We start from the raw sequence: 27,506 nt of genomic DNA on the forward strand, positions 1-27,506 counted from the left end.
ACCACCCCCCCGGTGCTCCGTTCCACCCCCCACCCCCCCGTGCTCCGTTCCACGCCCCCCGTTCTCCGTTCCACCCCTCCCGCGCTCCGATTCTCCCCCCCCCCCCCCATGCTCCGATCCCCCCCCGTGGTCCCCCCCACCCCATCATACTTACCGATCCAGCCGGGGTCCCGTCCGTCTTCTCCCTGGGCGCCGCCATCTTCCAAAATGGCGGGCGCATGCGTAGTGCGCCCGCCGAATCTGCCGGCCGGCAGATTCGTTCCAAAGTGCATTTTGATCACTGAGATAGATTATATCTCAGTGATCAAAATAAAAAAAATAATAAATGACCCCCCCCCCTTTGTCACCCCCATAGGTAGGGACAATAAAAAAAATAAAGAAAATTTTTTTTTCCACTAATGTTAGAATAGGGTTAGGGCTAGGGTTAGGGTTTCGGTATGTGCACACGTATTCTGTTCCTCTGCGGATTTTTCCGCTGCGGATTTGATAAATCCGCAGTGCTAAACCGCTGCGGATTTATGGCGGATTTACCGCGTTTTTTTCTGCGCATTTCACTGCGGTTTTACAACTGCGATTTTCTATTGGAGCAGTTGTAAAACCGCTGCGGAATCCGCACAAAGTGACATGCTGCGGAATGTAAACCGCTGCATTTCCGTGCAGTTTTTCCGCAGCATGTGTACAGCGATTTTTGTTTCCCGTAGGTTTACATTGAACTGTAAACTCATGGGAAACTGCTGCGGATCCGCAGCGTTTTCCGCAGCGTGTGCACATACCTTTAGAATTAGGCTATGTGCACACTGTGCGGATTTGGCTGCGGATTGGCCGCTGCGGATTCGCAGCAGTGTTCCATCAGGTTTACAGTACCATGTAAACATATGAAAAACCAAATCCGCTGTGCCCATGGTGCGGAAAATACCGCGCGGAAACGCTGCGTTGTATTTTCCGCAGCATGTCAATTCTTTGTGCGGATTCCGCAGCGTTTTACACCTGTTCCTCAATAGGAATCCGCAGGTGAAATCCGCACAAAAAACACTGGAAATCCGCGGAAAATCCGCAGGTAAAACGCAGTGCCTTTTACCCGTGGATTTTTCAAAAATGGTGCGGAAATATCTCACACGAATCCGCAACGTGGGCACATAGCCTTAGGGTTAGGGTTGGAATTAGGGTTGTGGTTAGGGGTGTGTTGTGGTTAGGGTTGTGGTTAGGGGTGTGTTGCGGTTAGGGTTGTGATTAGGGTTATGGCTACAGTTGGGATTAGAGTTAGGGGTGTGTTGGGGTTAGTGTTGGAGGTAGAATTGAGGGGTTACCACTGTTTAGGCACATCAGGGGTCTCCAAACGCAACATGGCGCCACCATTGATTCCAGCCAATCTCGTATTCAAAAAGTCAAATGGTGCTCCCTCACTTCCGAGCCCTGACGTGTGCCCAAACAGTGGTTTACCCCCACATATGGGGTACCAGCATACTCAGGACAAACTGCGCAACAATTACTGGGGTCCAATTTCTCCTGTTACCCTTGTGAATCTAAAAAAATGCTTGCTAAAACATAATTTTTGAGGAAAGAAAAATGATTTTTTATTTTCACGGCTCTGCGTTGTAAACGTCTGTGAAGCACTTGGGGGTTCAAAGTGCTCACCACATATCTAGATAAGTTCCTTGGGCGGTCTAGTTTCTAAAATGGGGTCACTTGTGGGGGTTTCTACTGTTCAGGCACACCAGGGGCTCTGCAAACGCAACGTTATACCCGCAGACCATTCCATCAAAGTCTGCATTTCAAAAGTCACTACTTCCCTTCTGAGCCCCGACGTGTGCCCAAACAGTGGTTTACCCCCACTCATGGGGTATCGGCGTACTCAGGAGAAACTGGACAACAACTTTTGGGGTCCAATTTCTCCTGTAACCCTTAGGAAAATAAAAAATTCTGGGCTAAATAATTATTTTTGAGGAAAGAAAACGTATTTATTATTTTCACGGCTCTGCATTATAAACTTCTATGAAGCACTTGGGGGTTCAAAGTGCTCACCACACATCTAGATAAGTTCCTTTCGGGGTCTAGTTTCCAAAATGGGGTCACTTGTGGGGGGTTTCTACTGTTTAGGCACATCAGGGGCTCTGCAAACGCAACGTGACGCCCGCAGAGCATTCCATCAAAGTCTGCATTTCAAAACGTCACTACTTCAATTCCAAGCCCCGGCATGTGCCCAAACAGTAGTTTACCCCCACATATGGGGTATCACCGTACTCAGGAGAAACTGGACAACAAATGTTGGGGTCAAATTTCTCCTGTTACCCTTGGGAAAATAAAAAATTCTGGGCTAAATAATTATTTTTGAGGAAAGAAAACGTATTTATTATTTTCACGGCTCTGCATTATAAACTTCTATGAAGCGCTTGGGGGTTCAAAGTGCTCACCACACATCTAGATAAGTTCCTTTCGGGGTCTAGTTTCCAAAATGGGGTCACTTGTGGGGGGTTTCTACTGTTAAGCCACATCAGGGGCTCTGCAAACGCAACGTGACGCCCACAGAGCATTCCATCAAAGTCTGCATTTCAAAACGTCACTACTTCACTTCCGAGCCTCGGCATGTGCCCAAACAGTGGTTTACCCCCACTCATGGGGTATCAGCGTACTCAGGAGAAACTGGACAACAACTTTTGGGGTCCAATTTCTCCTGTAACCCTTAGGAAAATAAAAAATTCTGGGCTAAATAATTATTTTTGAGGAAAGAAAACGTATTTATTATTTTCACGGCTCTGCATTATAAACTTCTATGAAGCACTTGGGGGTTCAAAGTGCTCACCACACATCTAGATAAGTTCCTTTCGGGGTCTAGTTTCTAAAATGGGGTCACTTGTGGGGGGTTTCTACTGTTAAGCCACATCAGGGGCTCTGCAAACGCAACGTGACGCCCACGGAGCATTCCATCAAAGTCTGCATTTCAAAACGTCACTACTTCACTTCCGAGCCCCGGCATGTGCCCAAACAGTGATTTACCCCCACATATGGGGTATCAGCGTACTCAGGAGAAACTGGACAACAACTTTTGGGGTCAAATTTCTCCTGTTACCCTTGGGAAAATAAAAAATTGCAGGCTAAAAGATCATGTTTGAGAAAAAAATTTTTTTTTTTTTTTTCATGGCTCTGCGTTATAAACTTCTGTGAAGCACTTGGGGGTTCAAAGTCCTCACCACACATCTAGATTAGTTCCTTTGGGGGTCTAGTTTCCAAAATGGTGTCATTTCTGGGGGATCTCCAATGTTTAGGCACACAGGGGCTCTCCAAACGTGACATGGTGTCCGCTAATGATTGAAATAATTTTTCATTCAAAAAGTCAAATGGCGCTCCTTCCCTTCCGAGCCTTACCATGTGCCCAAACAGTGGTTTACCCCCACATGTGAGGTATTGGTGTACTCAGGAGAAATTGCCCAACACATTTTAGCATCCATTTTATCCTGTTGCCCATGTGAAAATGAAAAAATTGAGGCTAAAAGAATTTTTTTGTGAAAAAAAAGTACTTTTTCATTTTTACGGATCAATTTGTGAAGCACCTGGGGGTTCAAAGTGCTCACTATGCATCTAGATAAGTTCCTTGGGGCGTCTAGTTTCCAAAATGGGGTCACTTGTGGGGGAGCTCCAATTTTTAGGCACACGGGGGCTCTCCAAACGTGACATGGTGTCCGCTAAAGAGTGGAGCCAATTTTTGATTCAAAAAGTCAAATGGCGCTCCTTCCCTTCCAAGCCCTGCCGTGCGCCCAAACCGTGGTTTACCCCCACATATGAGGTATCAGCGTACTCAGGACAAATTGGACAACAACTTTCGTGGTTCAGTTTCTCCTTTTACCATTGGGAAAATAAAAAAATTGTTGCTAAAAGATAATTTTTGTGACTAAAAAGTTAAATGTTCATTTTTTCCTTCCATGTTGCTTCTGCTGCTGTGAAGCACCTGAAGGGTTAATAAACTTCTTGAATGTGGTTTTGAGTACCTTGAGGGGTGCAGTTTTTAGAATGGTGTCACTTTTGGGTATTTTCAGCCATATAGACCCCTCAAACTGACTTCAAATGTGAGGTGGTCCCTAAAAAAAAATGGTTTTGTAAATTTCGTTGTAAAAATGACAAATCGCTGGTCAAATTTTAACCCTTATAACTTCCTAACAAAAAAAAATGTTGTTTCCAAAATTGTGCTGATGTAAAGTAAACATGTGGGAAATGTTATTTATTAACTATTTTGTGTCACATATCTCTCTGGTTTAACAGAATAAAAATTCAAAATGTGAAAATTGCGAAATTTTCAAAATTTTCGCCAAATTTCCGTTTTTATCACAAATAAACGCAGAATTTATTGACCTAAATTTACCACTAACATGAAGCCCAATATGTCACGAAAAAACAATCTCAGAATCGCTAGGATCCGTTGAAGCGTTCCTGAGTTATTACCTCATAAAGGGACACTGGTCAGAATTGCAAAAAACGGCAAGGTCTTTAAGGTCAAAATAGGCTGGGTCATGAAGGGGTTAAAATTTATTTATTTTTATTTTTTCTTCTCAGGCGAGCACCATTTTCAAATGGATTTTTTATATTACTTTTCAGGAGAACCTCAAGCACAGTTATTAACTACAAATTAAGCATGCAATGTAATTTTGCTGCAGCGCGGCACCTTCCTGCAGAAAGGTTCTTTGTAGTATGTATATATATTCATTATGTAAACTAGGGGGCAGTGAGGGATCAGTGACCTGTCAGTAGTCTGCATTATGAATAGCTAATGAGAGCACCACATGGAGACACCACAGACCACCTCGAAGCACGGACATATCATTAACTCAAAACTGAAAATAAGGATGAAACAACAACCACAAGACTGATCCAAACAAGGTATCACTTTAATGAATATAACGTTGCTGACCTGACACTGTCTGTAGGTTGCTGAGCACAATCCTGCCGACAGGTTCGCTTTATGGAATTAGATCATGTTATTGTAATTTAAACTTTTTTTTAAATGTTTTTTTTTTCCTACCAGATTCCCTTTCACGGCTCAGCAAATGCCTGTTGCTCAAAATATTGAAGGCCAGAGCGTTGTTCCACCAGGGATTTCACAGGTCAGGTAGAATGGATGCGTGGATAATAAATGGTCGCATGCCTTATCCAGATGCATTGTTAAAATTCACTTAAATTCTGTTATTGAATAATTTGTTTCCCAGGTGTTCATTATCATCTTATGTTACCCATATTGTAGCATCTTAAGATTTCCATTATGAATGTTATTGCTTCTACCTGAAGAACAATTTTCAAATTCCAAAATTGCTGACCTCTAAAGCAGTTTTTTGACACCTGGCACCCTCCACTGATCAGCAGTTGTTCACTTCGGCTGGATGTAAACAGTGAACGGCACTGAGCAGCGCAGCTTCATTCATTGTGTAGTGGTCGCTCCCAGGTGCTGCGGATCAGCTTCTATTGAAGAGAACAGGAGGGTAGCTGAAGTTCTTGGCAGTGAACAGAGCTGCACTTTTCAGTGCTGTCGATAACCGCTCACAGGTGTGGGTGCCAGATGTCGGACCCTACTCATGTTGATGACCTAATCTAGGGATAGTTCTTCAAATTTGTATAGTTAAAAAATCATTTAAACCCCAACTAGAACCGGCAGTCACCTGTAATTGGTATTACTGCTCCATCTATGGAGGACAAACATGCACTTTAGAGAGAAAAAGACCATGTCAATAGGCTTTCCATTCCTTTACTAGCAGGGAAAAAAATGAAAAAATTAAATTATAGCAAATATTGTAATTGAAAACCTTAACCACTCACTAGTAAGCATCCAAAAGCACTAGTTCATTCGCAGTTCAGCGCATTATGTCTTATCTATATCTCTCTCTCTATCTATCTATATATATATATATATATATATATCTATCTATCTATATCTATCTATATCTATTAATATATATTATATATATATATAGATATAGATGGATATAGATAGATGTAAAATATATATAAAATATATATATATATATATATATATATATATATATATAAAATATATATATGTATATAAAATATATTATCTAAGGGGTACTTCTGTCTTTCTGTCTGCAACTTCCGTCACGGAAATCCCGCGTCGCTGATTGGTCTCGCCAGCTGCCTGTCTTGACTGCCGCGACCAATCAGCGACGGGCACAGTTCGATTAGTCCCTTTCTACTCCCCTGCAGTCAGTGCCCGACGCCCGCGCCATACTCTCCGCAGTCAGTGCCCGGCGCCCGCATACTCCCCTCCAGTCACCGCTCACACAGGGTTAATGCTAGCGGTAACGTACCGCGCTATGCCGTGGGTATCGTTACCGCTGCTATTAACCCTGTGTGCCCCCAACTTTTTACTATTGATGCTGGCTATGCAGCGTCAGTAGTAAAAAGATCCAATGTTAAAAATAATTAAAAAAAACATATACTCACCCTCCGTAGTTCGACGATGCGCTCGCAGCTGCCACCATCTTCCGTTACCCGAGATACTTTGCAAAATTACCCAGAAGACTTAGCGGTCTCGCGAGACTGCTAAGTCATCTGGGTAATTTCGCAATGCATCCTGGGAACGGAAGATGGCGGCAGCCGCGCACATAGGGACAGCTTCGCTAGATCCCAGGGGGTGAGTATATAACTTTTTTATTGTTTTATTTATCTTTTTTTTTTTTTTTTTACACGGATATGTGCCCACACTGCTATATACTACGTGGGCAGTGTTATATACTGCGTGGGCATTGTTATATACCGCATGGGCAGTGTTATATACCGCATGGGCAGTGTTATATACCGCATGGGCAGTGTTATATACCGCATGGGCAGTGTTATATACCGCATGGGCAGTGTTATATACCGCATGGGCAGTGTTATATACCGCATGGGCAGTGTTATATACCGCATGGGCAGTGTTATATACCGCATGGGCAGTGTTATATACCGCATGGGCAGTGTTATATACCGCATGGGCAGTGTTATATACCGCATGGGCAGTGTTATATACCGCATGGGCAGTGTTATATACCGCATGGGCAGTGTTATATACCGCATGGGCAGTGTTATATACCGCATGGGCAGTGTTATATACCGCATGGGCAGTGTTATATACCGCATGGGCAGTGTTATATACCGCATGGGCAGTGTTATATACCGCATGGGCAGTGTTATATACCGCATGGGCAGTGTTATATACCGCATGGGCAGTGTTATATACCGCATGGGCAGTGTTATATACCGCATGGGCAGTGTTATATACCGCATGAGCAGTGTTATATACCGCATGGGCAGTGTTATATACCGCATGGGCAGTGTTATATACCGCATGGGCAGTGTTATATACCGCATGGGCAGTGTTATATACCGCATGGGCAGTGTTACATACCGCTTGGGCAGTGTTATATACCGCGTGGGCTGCGTTATACCACATGGTCAGTGTTATATACTACGTGGGCGATATTATATACCGCATGGGCAGTGTTATATACCGCTTGGGCAGTGTTACATACCGTGTGGGCAGTGTTATATACCGCGTGGCTGCTATATACTACATGGTCAGTGTTAGATACTATGTGGGCTGTGTTATGTACTGCGTGGCCTATGCTATATATTACGTGGCCACTGTTATATACTGCATGGCCTGTGTTATATACTGCGTGGTTGCAATATACTGCGTGGGATGTGTTATATACTATTTGGGCTGCGTTATATACTGCGTGGCCACTGTTATATATTGCGTGGCTTGTATTAACGCATCGGGTATTCTACAATATGTATGTATGTATATAGCAGCTACATAGTATGTAGCACAGGCCACGTAGTATTTGTCTGCTATATACTACATGGCTCCTATATACTACGTGGTCTGTGCTATATACTATGTAGCTGCTATATACATACATACATGCATATTCTAGAATACCCGATGCGTTAGAATCGTTCCACCATCTAGTATCAAAATAAACATTAACAGTAGCACATAGAAATATAAAATCACTTTAATAGCTTGTCCATAAAGATCCAAAATGTACCTGTGCTTTATTGTAGTATGTTATATCTGCCCTGAAAAATCAGCATCTAGTGTTTGTAAATTTATGTATAACTTTTTGTCTCTGTAGGATGGAAATATAGCACCACAAATGATTCGACCAAACCCCCCAAACTTCGGTCCAGGATTTGTCAGTGAGTATACTTGTGTGAATGTGTTATGTAGGCTGTGTGTTGGGCTTGTTTTTTATGGTACACCAGTCTGGACTAAGCTTAAAGGGGTTGTCCACTACTTGGGCTTTACAATATTGGGACTCTGAAAGTAGATTCTCGGCAGGTGATGACTATGTGTGGTACAGCCAGAACATGCCTCTAACATCCACAGGTGGAGCAGAGCTCTGCCCGCAATGGTTAACCTGTTAAATGCCATTTAACTTAAATTCGGACAGGCCCATGGGGGATGTGGTGTTCCATGTGACCATCAGCGCGTCCGTGACATGATCACAGGTCGCTGATGGGCAGCTATGATAGCCAGGGGTCTGTTGAAGACTGAGCTCTGTTAACCCCTTCATGACCCAGCCTATTTTGACCTTAATGACCTGGCCATTTTTTGCAATTCTGACCAGTGTCCCTCTATGAGGTAATAACTCAAGAATGCTTCAACGGATCCTAGTGGTTCTGTTTTTTCGTGACATATTGAGCTTCATGATAGTGGTAAATTTAGGTCGATAATTTTTGCGTTTATTTGTGAAAAAACTGAAATTTGGTGAAAATAGTTAATAAATAACATTACCCACATATCTACTTTATATCAGCATAATTTTGGAAACAAAATTTTTTTTTGCTAGGATGTTATAAGGGTTAAAATTTGACCAGCGATTTCTCATTTTTACAACAAAATTTACAAAACCATTTTTTTTTTAGCGTCCACCTCACATTTGAAGTCAGTTTGTGGGGTCAATGAGGCTGAAAATACCCAAAAGTGACACCATTCTAAAAACTGCACTCTTCAAGGTGCTCAAAACCACATTCAAGAAGTTAATTAACCCTTCAGGTGTTCCACAGCAGCAGAAGCAACATGGAAGGAAAAAATGAAGATTTTGCAACAATCTTTTTATTTTCCCAAGGGTAAAAGGAGAAAACTGGACCCCTAAAGTTATTGTACAATTTGCCCTGAGTACGCCGATACCCAATATGTCTGTGGGGGGGGGGAAGGGATCACTGTTAGGGCGCACGACAGGGCTCGGAAGGGAAGCAGCGCCATTTGACTTTTTGAATGAAAAATTGGCTCCAATCTTTAGCGGACACCATGTCACGTTTGGAGAGCCCCTGTGTGCCTAAAAGATTGGAGCTCCCCCATAAGTGACCCCATTTTGGAAACTAGACCCCCCCCCCCAAGGAACTTATCTAGATGCATAGTGAGCACTTTGAACCCCCAGGTGCTTCACAAATTGATCCGTAAAAAATGAAAAAGTATTTTTATTTTTTTCACAAAAATTTTTTTAGCCTCAATTTTTTTTATTTTCTTATGGGCTACAGGATAAAATGGATCTTAAAAAGTGTTGGGCAATTTCACCTGAGTACACCAATACCTCACATGTGGGGGTAAACCACTGATTGGGCACACGGCAAGGCACGGAAGGGAAGGAGCGCCATTTGTCTTTTTGAATGAAAAATTAGCTGCAATCGTTAGCGGTCACCATGTCGCGTTTGCAGAGCCCCTGTGTGCCTAAACATTGGAGCTCCCCCCACAGGTGACACCATTTTGGAAACTACACCCCCCCCAAGGAACTCATCTAGATGTGTGATGAGCACTTTGAACCCCCAAGTGCTTTGCATAAGTTTATAAAGCAGAGCTATGAAAATCATAAATCATTTTTCTCCTTCGCCTCATTGGGGGACACAGACCGTGGTGTATGCTGCTGCCACTAGGAGGCTGACACTAAGTGATACAAAGAAAGTTCTCTCCTCCCCTGCAGTATACACCCTCCTGCCGGCTCTCGGCTCCTCCCCTGCAGTATACATCCTCCTGCTGGCTCTCGGCTCCTCCCCTGCAGTATACACCCTCCTGCTGGCTCTCGGCTCCTCCCCTGCAGTATACACCCTCCTGCTGGCTCTCGGCTCCTCCCCTGCAGTATACATCCTCCTGCTGGCTCTCGGCTCCTCCCCTGCAGTATACACCCTCCTGCTGGCTCTCGGCTCCTCCCCTGCAGTATACACCCTCCTGCTGGCTCTCAGCTAACCAGTTCTTGCTTAGTGTCTGTAGGAGGCACACGGGTCTGTTTCAGACCCCAACGTTTTTATTTTATTGTTTAATTTTCTGTAAATTTTTATTTTTTAATTAACGGAGTGAAGGGGGCGACGGTTCCTTTCAAGGTTCCGATCTCCCTCGAACCATCAACAGGCGAGCACGGCGAGTATACCTCCCCGTACCCTCTCCTGCGACGTGGGAAGCCATGCCTGAGCTCACTTCAGGGGCGACTGTTCCTTCACGGTCCCGATCTCCCCACACCAGCAGCAGGCGAGCACATGGAGTGTCGCCTCCATGTATCCTCTCCTGGAGCCAGGCCTAATGCCGGACAACTGGCCCTGTCCACCCGGGGACTGAACTCCGTGGATGTAGAGAGGCCCCTCTCTATGGCGTCCGAGCAGCCCCCACTGTCCCACCACTGTGAAAGCGGATGGTACAAGGAGGCGGACGGTTCCTCTCCACCTCCCTAACAAAGGGATGATGGATTGAGGTTTATCCCTGCACCGTCTACGCTGCACAGAACAGCGCTGAAACCCACATCCGCGGCGGCTCCATGCCAGGACGCGCACCAATGGTGAGTGGATCCATCTTAAGTGGGATATTCACATGCTGACAGGCAGCCTCAGCCACTTCCCTGTGGCCCACCTCTCTGAGGTAACGCTCTGGATGGCTGCAAAAATTTAGTCCCCGGCTTCGGCCGATTTGTAGGCCGCATTCTGGAAGTCTTGCCTGGAACGACCCACTGGTGACGTCCGCCGGCTGCAGAAATTTAGGCCCCGGCTTGGGCCTATTCAACATCGTGTCTGTGGCTCCGCCCCCCAAATTGGCGCTTCTCGCTCTCTGCGAGATTTTATCAACTCTGCAACTCCCGGTGGCCATCTTGGTCCACCCGGCCAGCTCACACTGGGGTGACAGTTTTTTTGCATTAAAGGGGCACATCGACTCTACATTAGTAGTCCCTGGTCTTAAAGGCACATGACCAGTATTTCCTGGTCTTAAAAGCACATGACCAGTATTCCCTGGTCTTAAAGGCATATGGCCAGTATTTCCAGTCTTAAAAGTGTATGACATGTATTCCTTGATCTTTAAAAGCGCATGTCCAATATTCTCTGGTCTTAAAGGCGCGTGACCAGTATTCCCTGGTCTTAAAGGCGCGTGACCAGTATTCCCTGTTCTTAAAGGTGCATGACCAGTATTCTCTGGTCTCAAAGGTGCATGACCAGTATTCTCTGGTCTTAAAGGTGCATGACCAGTGTTCCCTGGTCTTAAAGGCGCATGACCAGTATTCTCTGGTCTTAAAGGCGCATGACCAGTATTTCCTGGTCTTAAAGGCGTATGACCAGTATTCCCTGGTCTTAAAGGCGCTTGATCAATCCGAGGAGCCCTCCGCCGCCGACCCCAGCTTTATCCTCTAGTTCCCCTTAGTGGACTTCTTCACTGACCACAATCCATGGTTCTCTGACCTAGAGATTGAATCCCTCTGTGTACCCTCTGTGTTTGGAGTGCTCGCAGGAACAATATACATGGTCCCTATCCTACATGGGAGCCGTCGGCTAGCAGGGGCCGCAAGTATTCTAGAAACGTGCAGGCGTCTAGAAACATACAGGCATCTAGAAAAACGGAAGTTTTTCGTTTCCTGCTCCCTCACCAATGATTTGATGACAACAAGGCTCTGAATATGGATTGGATATTGCCTGAACTTGCCAAAGCTTCAGAGACTAAACTCCCTCGAGAGCATTTGCCATTCAATTCGGATAAGCGATTCACTGGACAGAAGCCTCTACGTGGGATGCCATGCCTGGCCTGTTTTTTTAATGGCGACGGGTCCTTTAAAGGGCACCGATCTCCCCACACCATCAACAGACGAGCACACGGAGTGTCGCCTCCATGTTTCCTCTTCTGCATCCAGGCCTAACGCCAGACAACCAGCCCTGTCCACCCGGAGACCTGGACTCTGTGGACATACAGAGGCACCCTTTTTGGCGTACGAGCACCCCCCTCTGCATCACCACTATTTAGCGGAAGAAGCAAGAAGGCGGACAATTCCTCTCCACTTCCCTGTTAAGAGGTTGATGGATCGAGGGTTCCTAATTTTTATCTCTGCACCGTGAAAAGAGAGCGGCGATGGCAAGAGACTATGACTTGCTGGATGCATCCGCACATTCTGCCATGGGGCAGGTTAACCGGGTAGAATCTCCTGTGGTATACCTACCCGATGGGTCATCAATTAAAAATACCACGGACTGTCAGATAGCAAATCTGGTTCGTTCCGTCTTCGGATTCGGCGCTCTATCCTCCCTAGCGGCCGCATGGATTGCTAGAGCAATGGTCTCCTGGCTGGAGACCTTAACTACCTTGATTCACACCAGTAACAACTGGCCAATCAAATCCTTTGAGCGGGAGACTGACAAAGGATTGTAAAAGGATTGTCCAGCACAGTCTAGATCTAAGGGATCTTGGTTCCAAACAGGGGAACGAAAAGTAAGATCGACCCTGGACCTCAAACTTCTAACAACCTTTGACATGGTCCTCCTTCTTTGGATGGAGTCCCTCCGCTCAGCCATTACTTCAACAGAAAAAGGTGCAGTTTCCGGCATCCATCGATATTCGGGGTGCTTACCCTCTGCAAAAATTCCTTCGCCTTTCCATTCGTCAACAGCATTTTCAAGTCACAACCCTGTCCTTCGGCCTTGCTTCCGCACCCAGAGTGTTCGCACGGGTCATGGCAGATGTCATGTTTCTCTTGCACTCTAGAGGCGTGCTCGTCCTGCCCTGTGTGGTTGACTGTCTAGTTGCCCTTCCAGGACTACGCTAAGTCGTCTATCACTTGCGATACCTTCTCACCTGGGCTGGCAGCTACACTTAGACAAGTTCTCCTCATTTCCAGCCCAGCAGATATCCTTTTTGAGGATGATCCTGCACACTTCTAGAAGGATGGTAATTCTTCCTCGAGACAAGGTCATGGCCCTTCAACAGGGAGCTCGCGCAAGGAGAGTTCTGAGGACTTGATTACTCACCCCCTCATTTCATTCGATTTGCTAAGAGAGTTCTGAGGAAAAATGGTGACGACAATGGAAGCGGTTTCCTCCGCTCCGCTCGTTTTCAGCAAGTCAAACAGACTTTCAGACAATAGTCTCTGAGCTCCTTCTTCATCCAGGGCCTTTCTCCCAGTTCAATGGTTATTAGTAACTACCAATGCCAGTCTTTTTCTCCCTATCATTGTTCTGGAGATCCGAACGGTAGTCCTACAGCAGGTCCACTGCCTTCTGGCGGGTCACCCTATCCGAATTCAATTGGATAATGCCACGGCGGTGCCATACGTCAGTCATCTAGCAGGTACCCATGGTCAGGCGCCATGACCGAGGTACCTCACTTTCTCTGATGGGCCAAAGTCTATTATTCGGTGATCTCGGTAGTATATATCCCAGGAGTAGAACTCTGAACGGCAAACAAATTCAGCCGTCAGGGTTCCGCCTCAAGTCAGTGGGAACTTCACCCCGAAGTCTTCCATCAGATCTGCCCTTACTGGAGCTCTACAGTTGTAGGTGGGATGACATCCAGACTGAAGGCCAATGTACTCGAGTTCGTGGTTCGGCCTCGAGATCCAAGAGCCATCGCACTCCATGCTCTGGTTCTGCCGTGGTACCAGTTTCCATAACTCCCCTTCCACTACTTCCGAAAGCCTTTCGGAAGCAGAAAGGGGCCCCAGAGATCCGCACTGACCACGTCCATTTTTTGTTTGCGGAGCTAGTATATTCTCGCCTTATCGCAGCAAAACTGCAAGTAGGGACTTTCTCACAGAGAGTTTTCACACGTAGTCCTTCTCTATCGCATACCGTTAGCTCATTGGGACCTTATTATTCCTAGGAGCGTTACAGTAGGCTCCTTTTCATCCGGGCAGACTTTACTATCAGGGAAAGTCGCCCCTTTTTCCTCGGCAATATTCTCACTCTGACGAGTCTTCGGAGCTAGCTGCTCTGCTCTTTCAGACTTTTTTCCCTTATTACCTTCGAGGCAAGGTTGTCCTCAGGCCATCCCCATCCCTTGTTACCAAGGTGGTACTGTATTACCACTGTTATGAGGGCTTAGTTCTTCCCTCATCTCTTTTGGCACCAGTCCACAAAATGGAATGAGTTCCCCCATATTCTGGACGAAGTGAGTGCTCTGAGTAGGTACGTCTTGAGGACGGCATCCTTCCGAAGGTTGGATGCTTTATTTGGGCTTCCTGACGGTAGAGGAAGGCTTCCTGACATTTTCATGAAGGGTTTAGCCGTTTCATCGACCATGAGAACATGGTGAATTCGTTCCACCATCCAGGAGTCCTTCCGTGCTAGATGTCAGCCTATCTCCCTGTCTATCAAGGGTTCTAGGCACCAGGCGTCGGCAAGGCACGCCTGCAAGCTTGCGGATTCGTCCAGTCCGCATGCATTCTTGAAGCACTATAATTCCAACACTTCCACAGATGTGAGTCTGGGCAGGCGGACTCTGCAGGCCGCGGTGGCGCACTTGTAAGTAGCGGTTACACAGGGCATGATCTATTGTTGTCCCCACCCAGGGACTGCTTTGGGACGTCCCACGGTCTGTGTCCCCCAATGAGGCGAAGGAGAAATGGGGATTTTTGTGTACTCACCGTAAAATCCTTTTCTCTGAGCCATTCATTGGGGGACACAGCTCCCACCCTGTTATTAGCTTTTGATTGTTTTTTATAATCTGACATGCTATACTTTCATATATAATATGACATGCTATACGCTCATATATTGTTATTGATCTCCTACTGCTTTTGCACCAAACTGGTTAGCTGAGAGCCGTCAGGAGGGTGTATACTGCAGGGGAGGAGCTAACTTTCTTTGTATCACTTAGTGTCAGCCTCCTAGTGGCAGCAGCATACACCCCACGGTCTGTGTCCCCCAATGAATGGCTCGGAGAAAAGGATTTTACGGTGAGTACACAAAAATCCCTATTTCTTTCCTCAAAAATTATTTTTTAGCCCTCAATTTTTTATTTTCACAAGGGTAACAGGAGAAATTGGACCCCAAAAGTTGTTGTCCAGTTTGTCCTGAGTACGCTGATACCCCATATGTGGGGGGGTAAACCACTGTTTGGGCACACGTCGAGGCTTAGAAAGGAAGTAGTGACGTTTTGAAATGCAGATTTTGATGGAATGGTCTGCGGGCATCACGTTGCATTTGCAGAGCCCCTGATGTACCTAAACAGTAGAAACCCCCCAAAAGTGACCCCATTTTGGAAACTTTGGAGACCACCCCAAGGAACTTATCTAGATGTGTGTTGAGCACTTTGAACCCCCAAGTGCTTCACAGAAGTTTATAAAGCAGAGCCGTGAAAATAAAAAGTACGTGTTTTTCCCCACAAAAATAATTTTGTATCCCCCATTTTTTTATTTTTCCAAGGGTAACACTAGAAATTAGACGCCCAAAATTGTTGTTCAATTTTTCCTGAGTACGCTTATGCCCCATATGTTTGGTTAAACCGCTGTTTGGGTGCACGTCGGGGCTCGGAAGGGAGGGAGCACCATTTGACTTTTTGAATGCAAGATTGGCTGCAATCAATGGTGGCGCCATGTCGTGATTGGAGATCCCCTGATGTTCCTAAACCGTGGAAACCACTCAATTCTAACTCCAACACTAACCCCAACACACCCCTAACCCTAATCCCAACTCTAACCTTAACCGTAATCACAACCCTAACCCCAACACACCCCTAACCCTAATCTTAACCCTAATTCCAACCCTAACTCTAGTTCCAGCCCTAACCCTAAGGCTATGTGCCCACGTTGCGGATTCGTGTGCGGACTTTTCCGCACCATTTTTGAAAAATCCGTGGACTTACCGGACTTGAAAAACTTGCGTATTTACCGCGGATTTCCAGTGTTTTTTGTGCGGATTTCACCTGCTGATTCCTATTGAGGAACAGGTGTAAAACGCTGCGGATTCCACACAAAGAATTGACATGCTGTGGAAAATACAAAGCAGAGTTTCCGCACGGTATTTTCCGCACCATGGGCACAGCGGATGGAAAGCTGCCACGAATCTGCAGCGGCCAATCCGCTGCGGTTCCGCAGCCAAGTCTGCAGCGTGTGCACATAGCCTAATTATAACCCTAATTGCAACCCTAACCTAATTACGGAGGGGAGAGGAGGTTCAGCGGAGCACAGAACGGAGGGGAGGAAAGACTGACAGCGGCGGCAGATCGCCGCTGTCGGTTGGTGGAGGGGGCAGATCGCGGTCTCCAGCCATGGCCGATGGTATTGCAGCATCAGCCATGGCTGGATTGTAATTTTTTTCACCACTTTTCATAGGTGAAATATTACAAATTGCTCTGATTGGCTGTTTCACTTTCAGCAGCCAATAAGAGCGATCGCAGCCACGTGGGGGCAAACCCCCCCCCCCCTTTCCCTGGACTGAAGTACCACTCCCCCAGTCCCTGCAGGTCGGGTGAAATTGGAGTTATCCCTTTCACCCGATCTGCAGGGACATGATCCCTCCATGACGCCACATAGGCGTCACAGGTCAGATTGGCACCGACTTTCGTGACGCCTATGTGGCATCACATGTCGGGAAGGGGTTAAAATCCAGTCTGTGACTGGGCTTCAAAGAAGACAGTGATTTTTACTATATTCAGCAATGTTGTGGTATCGCTGTATATAGCACAAGTGATCAGATAGATGGTCACAGCTTCAATCCCCCTAAGGGGACTGACCAAACAGTGAAAGGTAAAACAAAAATGTTTTAAAAATATGAAGAAAAAAAAACACAGAAAAGTTAAAATCGGCCGCCTTTTGTCTCAGATATTTTAAAAATAAAGCACACATGCATCACCGCATTCAGAAAAGTCCAATCTATCAAAATAATTCAGTTGGTAAACACCGTAAATGAGAAAAAAATGAACGCCAAAAGTTACTTTTTTTTTTGGTTGTTGCAATTCCACAAAAAATGCTGTAACAAGCGATCAAAGCATTACATCTGTCCCAAACTATCATCAATAAAAACATCTCATGAAAAAAAATGTAATGTATATATAATCAGTACAGACCAAAAGTTTGGACACACCTTCTCATTTACAGATTTTTCTGGATTTCCATGACTAAAAATTGTAAATTCACACTGAAGGCATCAAAACTATGAATTACACATGTGGAGTTATATACTTAACAAAAAAGTGTGAAACAACTGAAAATGTCTTATATTCTAGGTTCTTCAAAGTAGCCACCTTTTGCTTTGATGACTACTTTTCACACTCTTGGCATTCTCTTGATGAGCTTCAAGAGGTAGTCACCGGGAATGGTCTTCTCACAATCTTGAAGGAGTTCCCAGAGATGCTTAGCACTTGTTGGCCCTTTTGCCTTCACTCTGCGGTCCAGCTCACCCTAAACCATCTCGATTGGGTTCAGATCTGGTGACTGGAGGCCAGGTCATCTGGCGTAGCACCCCATTACTCTCTTCCTTGGTCAAATAGCCATTACACAGCCTGGAGGTGTTTGGGGTCAATGTCCTGTAGAAAAATAAATGATGGTCTAACTAAACGCAAACCGGATGGAATAGCATGCCCGCTGCATGATGCTGTGGTAGCCATGCTGGTTCAGTATGCCTTCAATTTTGAATAAATCCCCAACATTGTCACCAGCAAAGCACCCCCACACCATCACACTTCCTCCTCCATGCTTCACGGTGGGAACCAGGCATGTAGAGTCCATCCTTTTCTTTGTCACACAAAGACACGGTGGTTGGAACCAAAGATCTCAAATTTGGACTCATGAGACCAAACCACAGATTTCCACTGGTCTAATGTCCATTCCTTGTGTTCTTTATCCCAAACAAGTCTCTTCTGCTTGTTGCCTATCCTTAGCAGGGGTTTCCTAGCAGCTATTTTACCATGGAGGCATAATGATAATGAAGGCCTGCTGCACAAATTCTCGTCTTAACAGTTGTTGTAGAGATGTGTCTGCTGCTAGAACTCTGTGTGGCATTGACCTGGTCTCTAATCTGAGCTGCTGTTAACCTGCGATTTCTGAGGCTGGTGACTCGGATAAACTTATACTCAGAAGCAGAGGTGACTCTTGGTCTTCCTTTCCAGGGGCGGTCCTCATGTGAGCCAGTTTCTTTGTAGCGCTTGATGGTTTTTGCAACTGCACTTGGGGACACTTTCAAAGTTTTACCAATTTTTCAGACTGACTGACCTTCATTTCTTAAAATAATGATGGCCACTTGTTTTTCTTTACTTAGCTGCTTTTTTCTTGCCATAATACAAATTCTAACAGTCTATTCAGTAGGACGATCAGCTGTGTATCCACCAGACTTCTGCACAACACAACTGATGGTCTCAACCCCATTTATAAGGCAAGAAATCCCACTTATTAAACCTGACAGGGCACACCTGTGAAGTGAAAACCATTCCCGGTGACTACCTCTTGAAGCTCATCAAGAGAATGCCAATGCAAAGCAGTCATCAAAGCAAAAGGTGGCTACTTTGAAGAACCTAGAATATAAGACATAATTTCAGTTGTTTCCAACTTTTTTTGCTAAGTATATAATTCCACATGTGTTACTTCATAGTTTTGATGCCTTCAGTGTGAATGTACAATTTTCATAGTCATGAAAATACAGAAAAATCTTTTAATGAGAAGGTGTGTCCAAACTTTTGGTCTGTACTGTATATATCATTTTTTTTTTTCTTCTATTGATTTTATTTTTTCACCACAAAAAAAATGACTGGACATGTTTGGTAGTGCCATAATTGTACTGATGAGCCGAGTCCTATTGCCAGGTGATTTTTACCACAGCATATATACACTGTAAAAACAGTTCCCATAAAACAATGTCCGAATTGCTTTTTTCTTTTTTTTTCTTTTTTCACAATTTCCCATTTTCCAGTACACTATGTGGCCAAATCAATGGTGTCATTCAAAAGTGTAAATCGACCCACAAAAACAAGCTCTCATATGTGTATGTAGACAGAAAAATAAGTGTTATGGCTCTGGGAAGAAGGAGGCAAAAATGGAGATTGGCCATGTCATGCAGGGATTGAGATTGGTTCCATGTATTTCCACCTTTAATTATTTTATAACACTAATTTTATTATCAGGATAACATTCTAGGAAGCATTCATTAAAGGGACTCTTCGGATAAATTTCCAGAGCCATCTTGTCTTCTTAACTGCAGACATCTGTGAATGTGTTGCTGCTAGTAAGAGGACTTTGGCCTTTTGCTCTCGGTGCTATTAAGTCAGGCCACTCACATGTGCAAATTGCTGATGTAACTGGCTCCATGCGCTCGTATAGATAGCGGACGGGAGCACTGCTGGTGATACGAGGTCCATAAAACAGAGTAGTGCATGCTGAGATTATTTATTTTTTACCAGGTAAACTGTTTTAACCCCTTTCCGAAATCGGGTGTAATAGTATTCCAATGTTGGACTCCCCCTGATCATGATTTCACCCGTGGCTGTTGCGGGCACATGTCAGCTGGCATGTGCCCGGAAAGGTGCAGGCTCCATGCCGGAGCCTACACCAAACGGGGAGTCCGACATTGGCGTACTATTAGGCCATGTGCACACGTTCAGGTTTTTTCGCGCTAAAAACGCTATAAAAACTCATTAAAAACGCATACATTATGCATTCTATTATTTAGAATGCATTCTGCATGTTTTGTGCACATGGATGCGTTTTTTTCCGCGAAAAAAACGCATCGCGGTAAAAAATGAGCATGTTCATTATTTTTGCGGATTTTCTGCGTTTTTCCCGCAATTCTATGCATTTGGGAAAAAACGCACAAAAAACACGTCAAAAACGCATCAAAAATGCGTCAAAATCGCGGTAAAAACGCATGCGGATTTCTGGCAGAAATGTCCGGTTTTTGTCAGGAAAATTTCTGCAAGAAATCCTAACGTGTGCACATACCCTTACTGTTGACTAGTTAAATGCCGCTGTCAATTTCTGTAACTTGTGCTTCTGGCAAGCGCGCTGGAAATTTCTCCCTTCAGTGACCCCGTCACATGATCGCAGGTCACTGATGGGTTGGCATGACAACCAGAGGTCTCCAACAGACCTCTGGTTATCCCTGCCGGATTGCTATGAGCGCTGCCCGGTGGTCAGCACTCATAGCAAGTGAACATTCTTGCTATAAACAGGCAATCTGATCATCGCCTGTATGTAGCAGAGCCGATCGCATTATGGCAGCTTCGTCTCCCATAGAGACTATTGAAGCATGCCAAAAGTTAAAAAAAAAAAAAAAAAAAGTTTTTAAAAATATTAACAAAAATAAAAGTTCAAATCACCCTATTCAAAATAAAACCATAAAAAAATCAAACATACACATTTTGTATCGCCACTTCAGAATCACCAAGAATCAATTTTATCAATATAAAAAAAATAAACCCGATCATTAAACTGCTTAACGAAAAAGTTCAAACGCCTGAATTACTTTTTTTTTTTTTTTTTTGGTCGCCGCAACATTGCATTAAAAGGCAATAACGGGTGTTCAAAAGATCGTATTTGCACCAAAATGGTATCATTAAAAACGTCAGCTCGGCACACAAAAAATAAGCCCTCACCTGACTTGACATCATGAAAACTGGAGATACTATGGGTATTGGAAAATCGCACATTTTTTTTTTTAACAAGGGTTTTGGTAAAAAAAATTTCACCACTTAAGTATTAACCCCTTAATCCCATATGACGTACTATCCCGTCCAGGTGACCTGGGACTTAATTCCCATGGACGGGATAGTACGTCATATGCGATCGGCCGCGCTCACGGGGGGAGCGCGGCCGATCGCGGCCGGGTGTCAGCTGCCTATCGCAGCTGACATCCGGCACTATGTGCCAGGAGCGGTCACGGACCGCTCCCGGCACATTAACCCCCGGCACACCGCGATCAAAGATGATCGCGGTGTGCCGGCGGTGCAGGGAAGCATCGCGCAGGGAGAGGGCTCCCTGCGGGCTTCCCTGAGACGATCGGTACACGGTGATGTGCTCACCGTGTACCGAGCGTCTTCTCCCTGCAGTCCCCGGATCCAAAATGGCCGCCGGGCTGCATCCGGGTCCTGCAGGGAGCACTTCCGGGTCAGGATCAGGCTGCAGCTGCAGCTCTAATCCTGCCCGGCTGTATGTCAGATCACCGATCTAACAGAGTGCTGTGCACACTGTCAGATCGGTGATCTGTGATGTCCCCCCCTGGGACAAAGTGAAAAAGTAAAAAAAAAAATTTCCACACTTGTAAAAAAAAAAAAAAAAAAATTCCTAAATAAAGCAGAAAAAAAAAAATATTATTCCCATAAATACATTTCTTTACATAAAAAAAAAACAAAAAAAACAATAAAAGTACACATATTTAGTATCGCCGCGTCCGTAACGACCCGACCTATAAAACTGGCCCACTAGTTAACCCCTTCAGTGAACACCGTAAGAAAAAAAAAAAAAAAACGAGCCAAAAAACAACGCTTTATTATCATAACGCTGAACAAAAAGTGGAATAACACGCGATCAAAAAGACGGATATAAATAACCATGGTACCTCTGAAAACGTCATCTTGTCCCGCAAAAAACGAGCCGCCATATAGCATCATAACCAAAAAAATAAAAAAGTTATAGTCCTGAGAATAAAGCGATGCCAAAATAATTATTTTTTCTATAAAATAGCTTTTATCGTATAAAAGCGCCAAAACATAAAAAAAATGATATAAATGAGGTATCGCTGTAATCGTACTGACCCGAAGAATAAAACTGCTTCATCAATTTTACCAAACGCGGAACGGTATAAACGCCTCCCCCAAAAGAAATTCATGAATAGCTGGTTTTTGGTCATTCTGCCTCACAAAAAATCGGAATAAAAAGCGATAAAAAAATGTCACATGTCCGAAAATGTAACCGATAAAAACGTCAACTCGTCCCGCAAAAAACAAGACCTCACATGACTCTGTGGACCAAAATATGGAAAAATTATAGGTCTTAAAATGTGGAGACACAAAAACTTTTTTGCTATAAAAAGCGTCTTTTAGTGTGTGACGGCTGCCAATCATAAAAATCCGATATAAAAAACTCGCTATAAAAGTAAATCAAACCCCCCTTCATCACCCCCTTAGTTAGGCTAGGTTCACATTGCGTTAATGGGTTAACGCTAACGGACAGCGTTGCACGGCGAAAATGTCACAATTAACGCCGTGCAACGGGTCCGTTAGCACAACCATTGACAGCAATGTGATTTTCGGGTGTAGCGCATCGCTAGAGCGTGCCATTTTCGGCTCGCGCTAGCAAGGTGCCGTTCTTTTGTGGCGCGCCTCAGACGCTGCTTGCAGCGTCCGCGGCGCGCCCGAGGTCCGATCCCCGATCTTCCAGAGCGGGGACGTTAACGCGACCACTAAACACGACACCTAAAAAGACATTGCGTTAGCGCAATCCGCTAGTGCTAAACGGATTTCCCTAATGCAATGTGAACCTAGCCTTAGGGAAAAATAATAAAATTAAAAAAAATGTATTTATTTCCATTTTCCCATTAGGGTTAGGGTTAGGGCTAGGGTTAGGGCTAGGGTTAGGGTTAGGGTTTGTATTACATTTACGGTTGGGATTAGGGTTGGGATTAGAATTAGGGGTGTGTCAGGGTTAGGTGTGTGGTTAGGGTTACAGTTGGGATTAGGGTTAGGGGTGCGTTTGGATTAGGGTTTCAGTTATAATTGGGGGTTTCCACTGTTTAGACACATCAGGGGCTCTCCAAACGCGACATGGCGTCCGATCTCAATTCCAGCCAATTCTGCATTGAAAAAGTAAAACAGTGCTCCTTCACTTCCGAGCTCTCCCGTGCGCCCAAACAGGGGTTTACCCCAACATATGGGGTATCATCGTACTCGAGACAAATTGGACAACAACTTTTTGGGTCCAAGTTCTCTTGTTATCCTTGGGAAAATAAAAATTTGGGGGGCTAAAAATCATTTTTGTGGGAAAAAAAAGGATTTTTTATTTTCACGGCTCTGCGTTGTAAACTGTAGTGAAACACTTGGGGGTTCAAAGTTTTCACAACACATCTAGATAAGTTCCATGGGAGGTCTAGTTTCAATATGGGGTCACTTGTGGGTGGTTTCTACTGTTTGGGTACATCAGGGGCTCTGCAAATGCAACGTGACGCCTGCAGACCAATCCATCTAAGTCTGCATTCCAAATGGCGCTCCTTCCCTTCCGAGCTCTGCCATGCGCCCAAACAGTGGTTCCCCCCCACATACGGGGTATCAGCGTACTCAAGACAAATTGAACAACAACTTTTGGGGTCCAATTTATTCTGTTACCCTTGTAAAAATACAAAGCTGGGGGCTAAAAAATCATTTTTGTGAAAAAAAAAAAGAATTTTTATTTTCACGGCTCTGCGTTATAAACTGTAGTGAAACACTTAGGGGTTCAAAGTTCTCACAACACATCTAGATAAGTTCCTTGGGAGGTCTAGTTTCTAATATGGGGTCACTTGTGGGGGGTTTGTACTGTTTGGGTACATCAGGGGCTCTGCAAATGCAACGTGACTCCTGCAGACCAATCCATCTAAGTCTGCATTCCAAATGGCGCTCCTTCCCTTCCGAGCTCTGCCATGCGCCCAAACAGTGGTTCCCCCCCACATATGGGGTATCAGCGTACTCAGGACAAATTGGACAACAACTTTTGGGGTCCAATTTATTATGTTACCCTTGTGAAAATACAAAACTGGGGGCTAAAAAATAATTTTTGCGAAAAAAAAAAAAAAATTATTTTAACGGCTCTGCGTTATAAACTGTAGTGAAACATTTGGGGGTTCAAAGCTCTCAAAACACATCTAGATAAGTTCCTTATGGGGTCTAGTTTCCAAAATGGTGTCACTTGTGGGGGGTTTTAATGTTTAGGCACATCAGGGGCTCTCCAAACCAACATGGCGTCCTAACTTAATTCCAGTCAATTTTGCATTGAAAAGTCAAATGGCGCTCCTTCCCTTCCGAGCTCTGCTATGCACCCAAAAAGTGGTTTACCCCCACATATGGGGTATCGTCGCACTCAGGACAAATTGCACAACAACTTTTGTGGTCTAATTTCTTCTCTTACCCTTGGGAAAATAAAAAATTGGGGGCGAAAAGATCATTTTTGTGAAAAAATATGATTTTTTATTTTTACGGCTCTGCATTATAAACTTCTGTGAAGCAATTGGTGGGTCAAAGTGGTCACCACACATCTAGATAAGTTCCTTAGGGTGTCTACTTTCCAAAATGGTGTCACTTGTGGGGGGTTTCAATGTTTAGGCACATCAGTGGCTCTCCAAACGCAACATGGCGTCCCATCTCAATTCCTGTCAATTTTGCATTTAAAAGTCAAATGGCGCTCCTTCCCTTCCGAGCTCTGCCATGCGCCCAAACAGTGGTTTACCCCCACATATGGGCTATCAGCGTACTCAGTACAGATTGTACAACAATGTTTGGCATCCATTTTATCCTGTTACCCTTGGTAAAATAAAACAAATTGGAGCTGAAATAAATTTTGTGTGAAAAAAAGTTAAATATTCATTCTTATTTAAACATTCCAAAAATTCCTGTGAAACCCCTGAAGGGTTAATAAACTTCTTGAATGTGGTTTTGAGCACCTTGAGGGGTGCAGTTTTTAGAATGGTCTCACACTTGGGTATTTTCTATCATATAGACCCCTCAAAATGACATCAAATGAGATGTGGTCCCTAAAAAAAAATGGTGTTGTAAAAATGAGAAATTGCTGGTCAACTTTTAACCCTTATAACTCCCTAACAAAAAAAAATTTTGGTTCCAAAATTGTGCTGATGTAAAGTAGACATGTGGGAAATGTTACTTATTAAGTATTTTGCGTGAGATATCTCTGTGATTTAAGGGCATAAAAATTTAAAGTTGGAAAATTGCGAAACTTTCTAAATTTTCGCCAAATTTCCGTTTTTTTCACAAATAAACGCAAGTTATATCGAATAAATGTTACTACTAAAATGAAGTACAATATGTCACGAGAAAACAATGTCAGAATCGCCAAGATCCGTTGAAGCGTTCCAGAGTTATAACCTCATAAAGGGACAGTGGTCAGAATTGTAAAAATTGGCCCGGTCATTAACGTGCAAACCACCCTCGGGGCTTAAGGGGTTAATAACCTAGACGTGTTTGGTGTTTCGTAATGACCTGGAGATAATGGTAGGTCAGTTTTAGCATTTAGTGAACATGGTAAAAATAAAACTGTGGAATTGCACTTTTTTCCCCTTTTCCAGTATACGTTATGTTAAAACCAATGGTGTCTTTCAAAAGTACAACGTGTCCCGCAAAAACAAGCCCTCACATGGCCATTTTGACCAAAAAAATAAAAAAGTTATGGCTCTGAGAAGAAGGGAAGCAAAAAACAAAAACACAAATGGCCCAGGGGTTAGGGGAACCAGTCACCAGGTTTTGCTACTGCATCTGAAAACACCATAATGTAGGAAGAGACCCTGATTCCAGCAATGTATCACTTAGTTTACTGAGGCAGCAGTTATGCAGCAATCAAGAGTTTTTAGATGTAGCAGAGCTCAGAAAGCTGCCCCTGCCCGCACCACAGCTTTCTGTGTACATTGTATGCTGACTTTAAATTGCTAGTGGGTGCTGGGGGTGGGATTGGAGATGTAGTCTTAAGGTACCGTTACACTAAACGATTTACCAACGATCACGACCAGCGATACGACCTGGCAGTGATCGTTGGGATGTCGTTGTGTGGTCGTTGGTGAGCTGTCACACACACAGCTCTCTCCAGCGACCAACGATCAGGGGAACGACTTCGGCATCTTTGAAACTGTCTTCAACGATGCCGAAGTCCCCGGGTAACCAGGGTAAACATCGGGTTACTAAGTGCAGGGCCGCGCTTAGTAACCTGATATTTACCCTGGTTACCATTGTAAAAGTTAAAAAAAATAAACAGTACATACTCACATTCCGATGTCTGTCACGTCCCCCGCCTTCAGCTTCCCGCACTGACTGTGTCAGTGCGGGCCGTAAAGCAGAGCACAGCGGTGACGTCTGCTTTACGGCCGACGCTGAGAGTCCGTGCAGGGAAGCTGACGGCGGGGGACGTGACAGACATCGGAATGTGAGTATGTAGTGTTTTTTTGTTTTTTTTACTTTTACCCTGGTTACAAGTGAACACATCGCTGGATCGGCGTCACACATGCCGAACCAGAGATGACAGCGGGTGATCAGCGACCAAAAAAAGGTCCTGATCATTCCCAGCAACCAACGATCTCCCAGCAGGTGCCTGATCGTTGGTTGCTGGGAATGATCAGGACCTTTTTTTGGTCGCTGATCACCCGCTGTCATCGCTAATCAGTGCTTTATTAGCAGATTAACACTAAAGGTACCTTCACACATAACGAGATCGTGAACGATATCGTTGCAACGTCACGCTTTTTGTGACGTAGCAACGATCCCGCTAACAATCTCGTTGTGTGTGACAGCAACCAACGATCTCCCAGCAGGTGCTTGATCGTTGGTTGCTGTCACACACAACGAGATTGTTAGCGGGATCGTTGCTACGTCACAAAAAGCATGACGTTGCAATGATATCGTTCACGATTTCGTTATGTGTGAAGGTACCTTTAGTGTTAATCTGCTAATAAAGCACTGATTGTATGTAAACAGCATCAGTGTCACTGAAGTCTGTGTCTCAGCCCCTCAGCCTCAGCGCTCATGCACGGAAGTAGAGCCGTTCAGTTATTCAGTTGCCTAGAGAACCAATGCCACATTTTTTGGAACTCTGTCTCGTCTAATACAGAGTTGACATTTTTTTTTGTTCCTTTTTACTTTAGATGACTCTCAGAAAAAACAATATGAGGAATGGCTTCAAGAGACTCAGCAACTCCTTCAAATCCAGCAAAAATTCTTGGAGGAACAAATTGGCGCTCACAGAAAATCTAAGAAAGCGTTGTCAGCCAAGCAGCGGACAGCCAAGAAGGCGGGGCGAGAATTCCCTGAGGAGGACGCTGAACAGCTGAAACATGTCACAGAGCAGCAAAGCATGGTGCAAAAACAGCTGGAGCAGGTATATGACACCTCCTGAAGCCGTAGAGTACTGGAAAGGTGCATCGGCCGCCTTGTGTAGCTGCATTGCCCGGCATCCTCCAAATGATTTCATTGGTACTTATAGGATGATATTAATTATCAGGCAACAACACATCTTACATGAAACCCTGTTTGCAATCTTTTGTTTAATTTTTATTTATTTTTTAGCATCTGTTAGTCAAAGACTAATACTAGGCTAATGGTTTAA

The 27,506-nt window shown here is 44.6% G+C and overlaps 1 protein-coding gene across 7 annotated transcripts in view; it reads left to right on the top strand.

Moving 5' to 3' along the window:
• Nucleotides 1-27,506, top strand: part of KMT2C (lysine methyltransferase 2C) — a 325,549-nt gene that overhangs the window by 251,518 nt on the left and 46,525 nt on the right. For all 7 annotated transcript variants that reach the window (XM_069729749.1, XM_069729752.1, XM_069729750.1 and 4 more), the window contains 3 exons: nt 5,015-5,093; nt 8,121-8,184; nt 27,046-27,278. In XM_069729749.1, coding sequence (XP_069585850.1) covers nt 5,015-5,093; nt 8,121-8,184; nt 27,046-27,278 — 376 coding nt within the window. The remainder of the gene's footprint in view (nt 1-5,014; nt 5,094-8,120; nt 8,185-27,045; nt 27,279-27,506) is intronic.

This window comes from Ranitomeya imitator, chromosome 6, assembly GCF_032444005.1.
Source record: "Ranitomeya imitator isolate aRanImi1 chromosome 6, aRanImi1.pri, whole genome shotgun sequence".
In the NCBI taxonomy this organism is placed as follows: domain Eukaryota; kingdom Metazoa; phylum Chordata; class Amphibia; order Anura; family Dendrobatidae; genus Ranitomeya; species Ranitomeya imitator.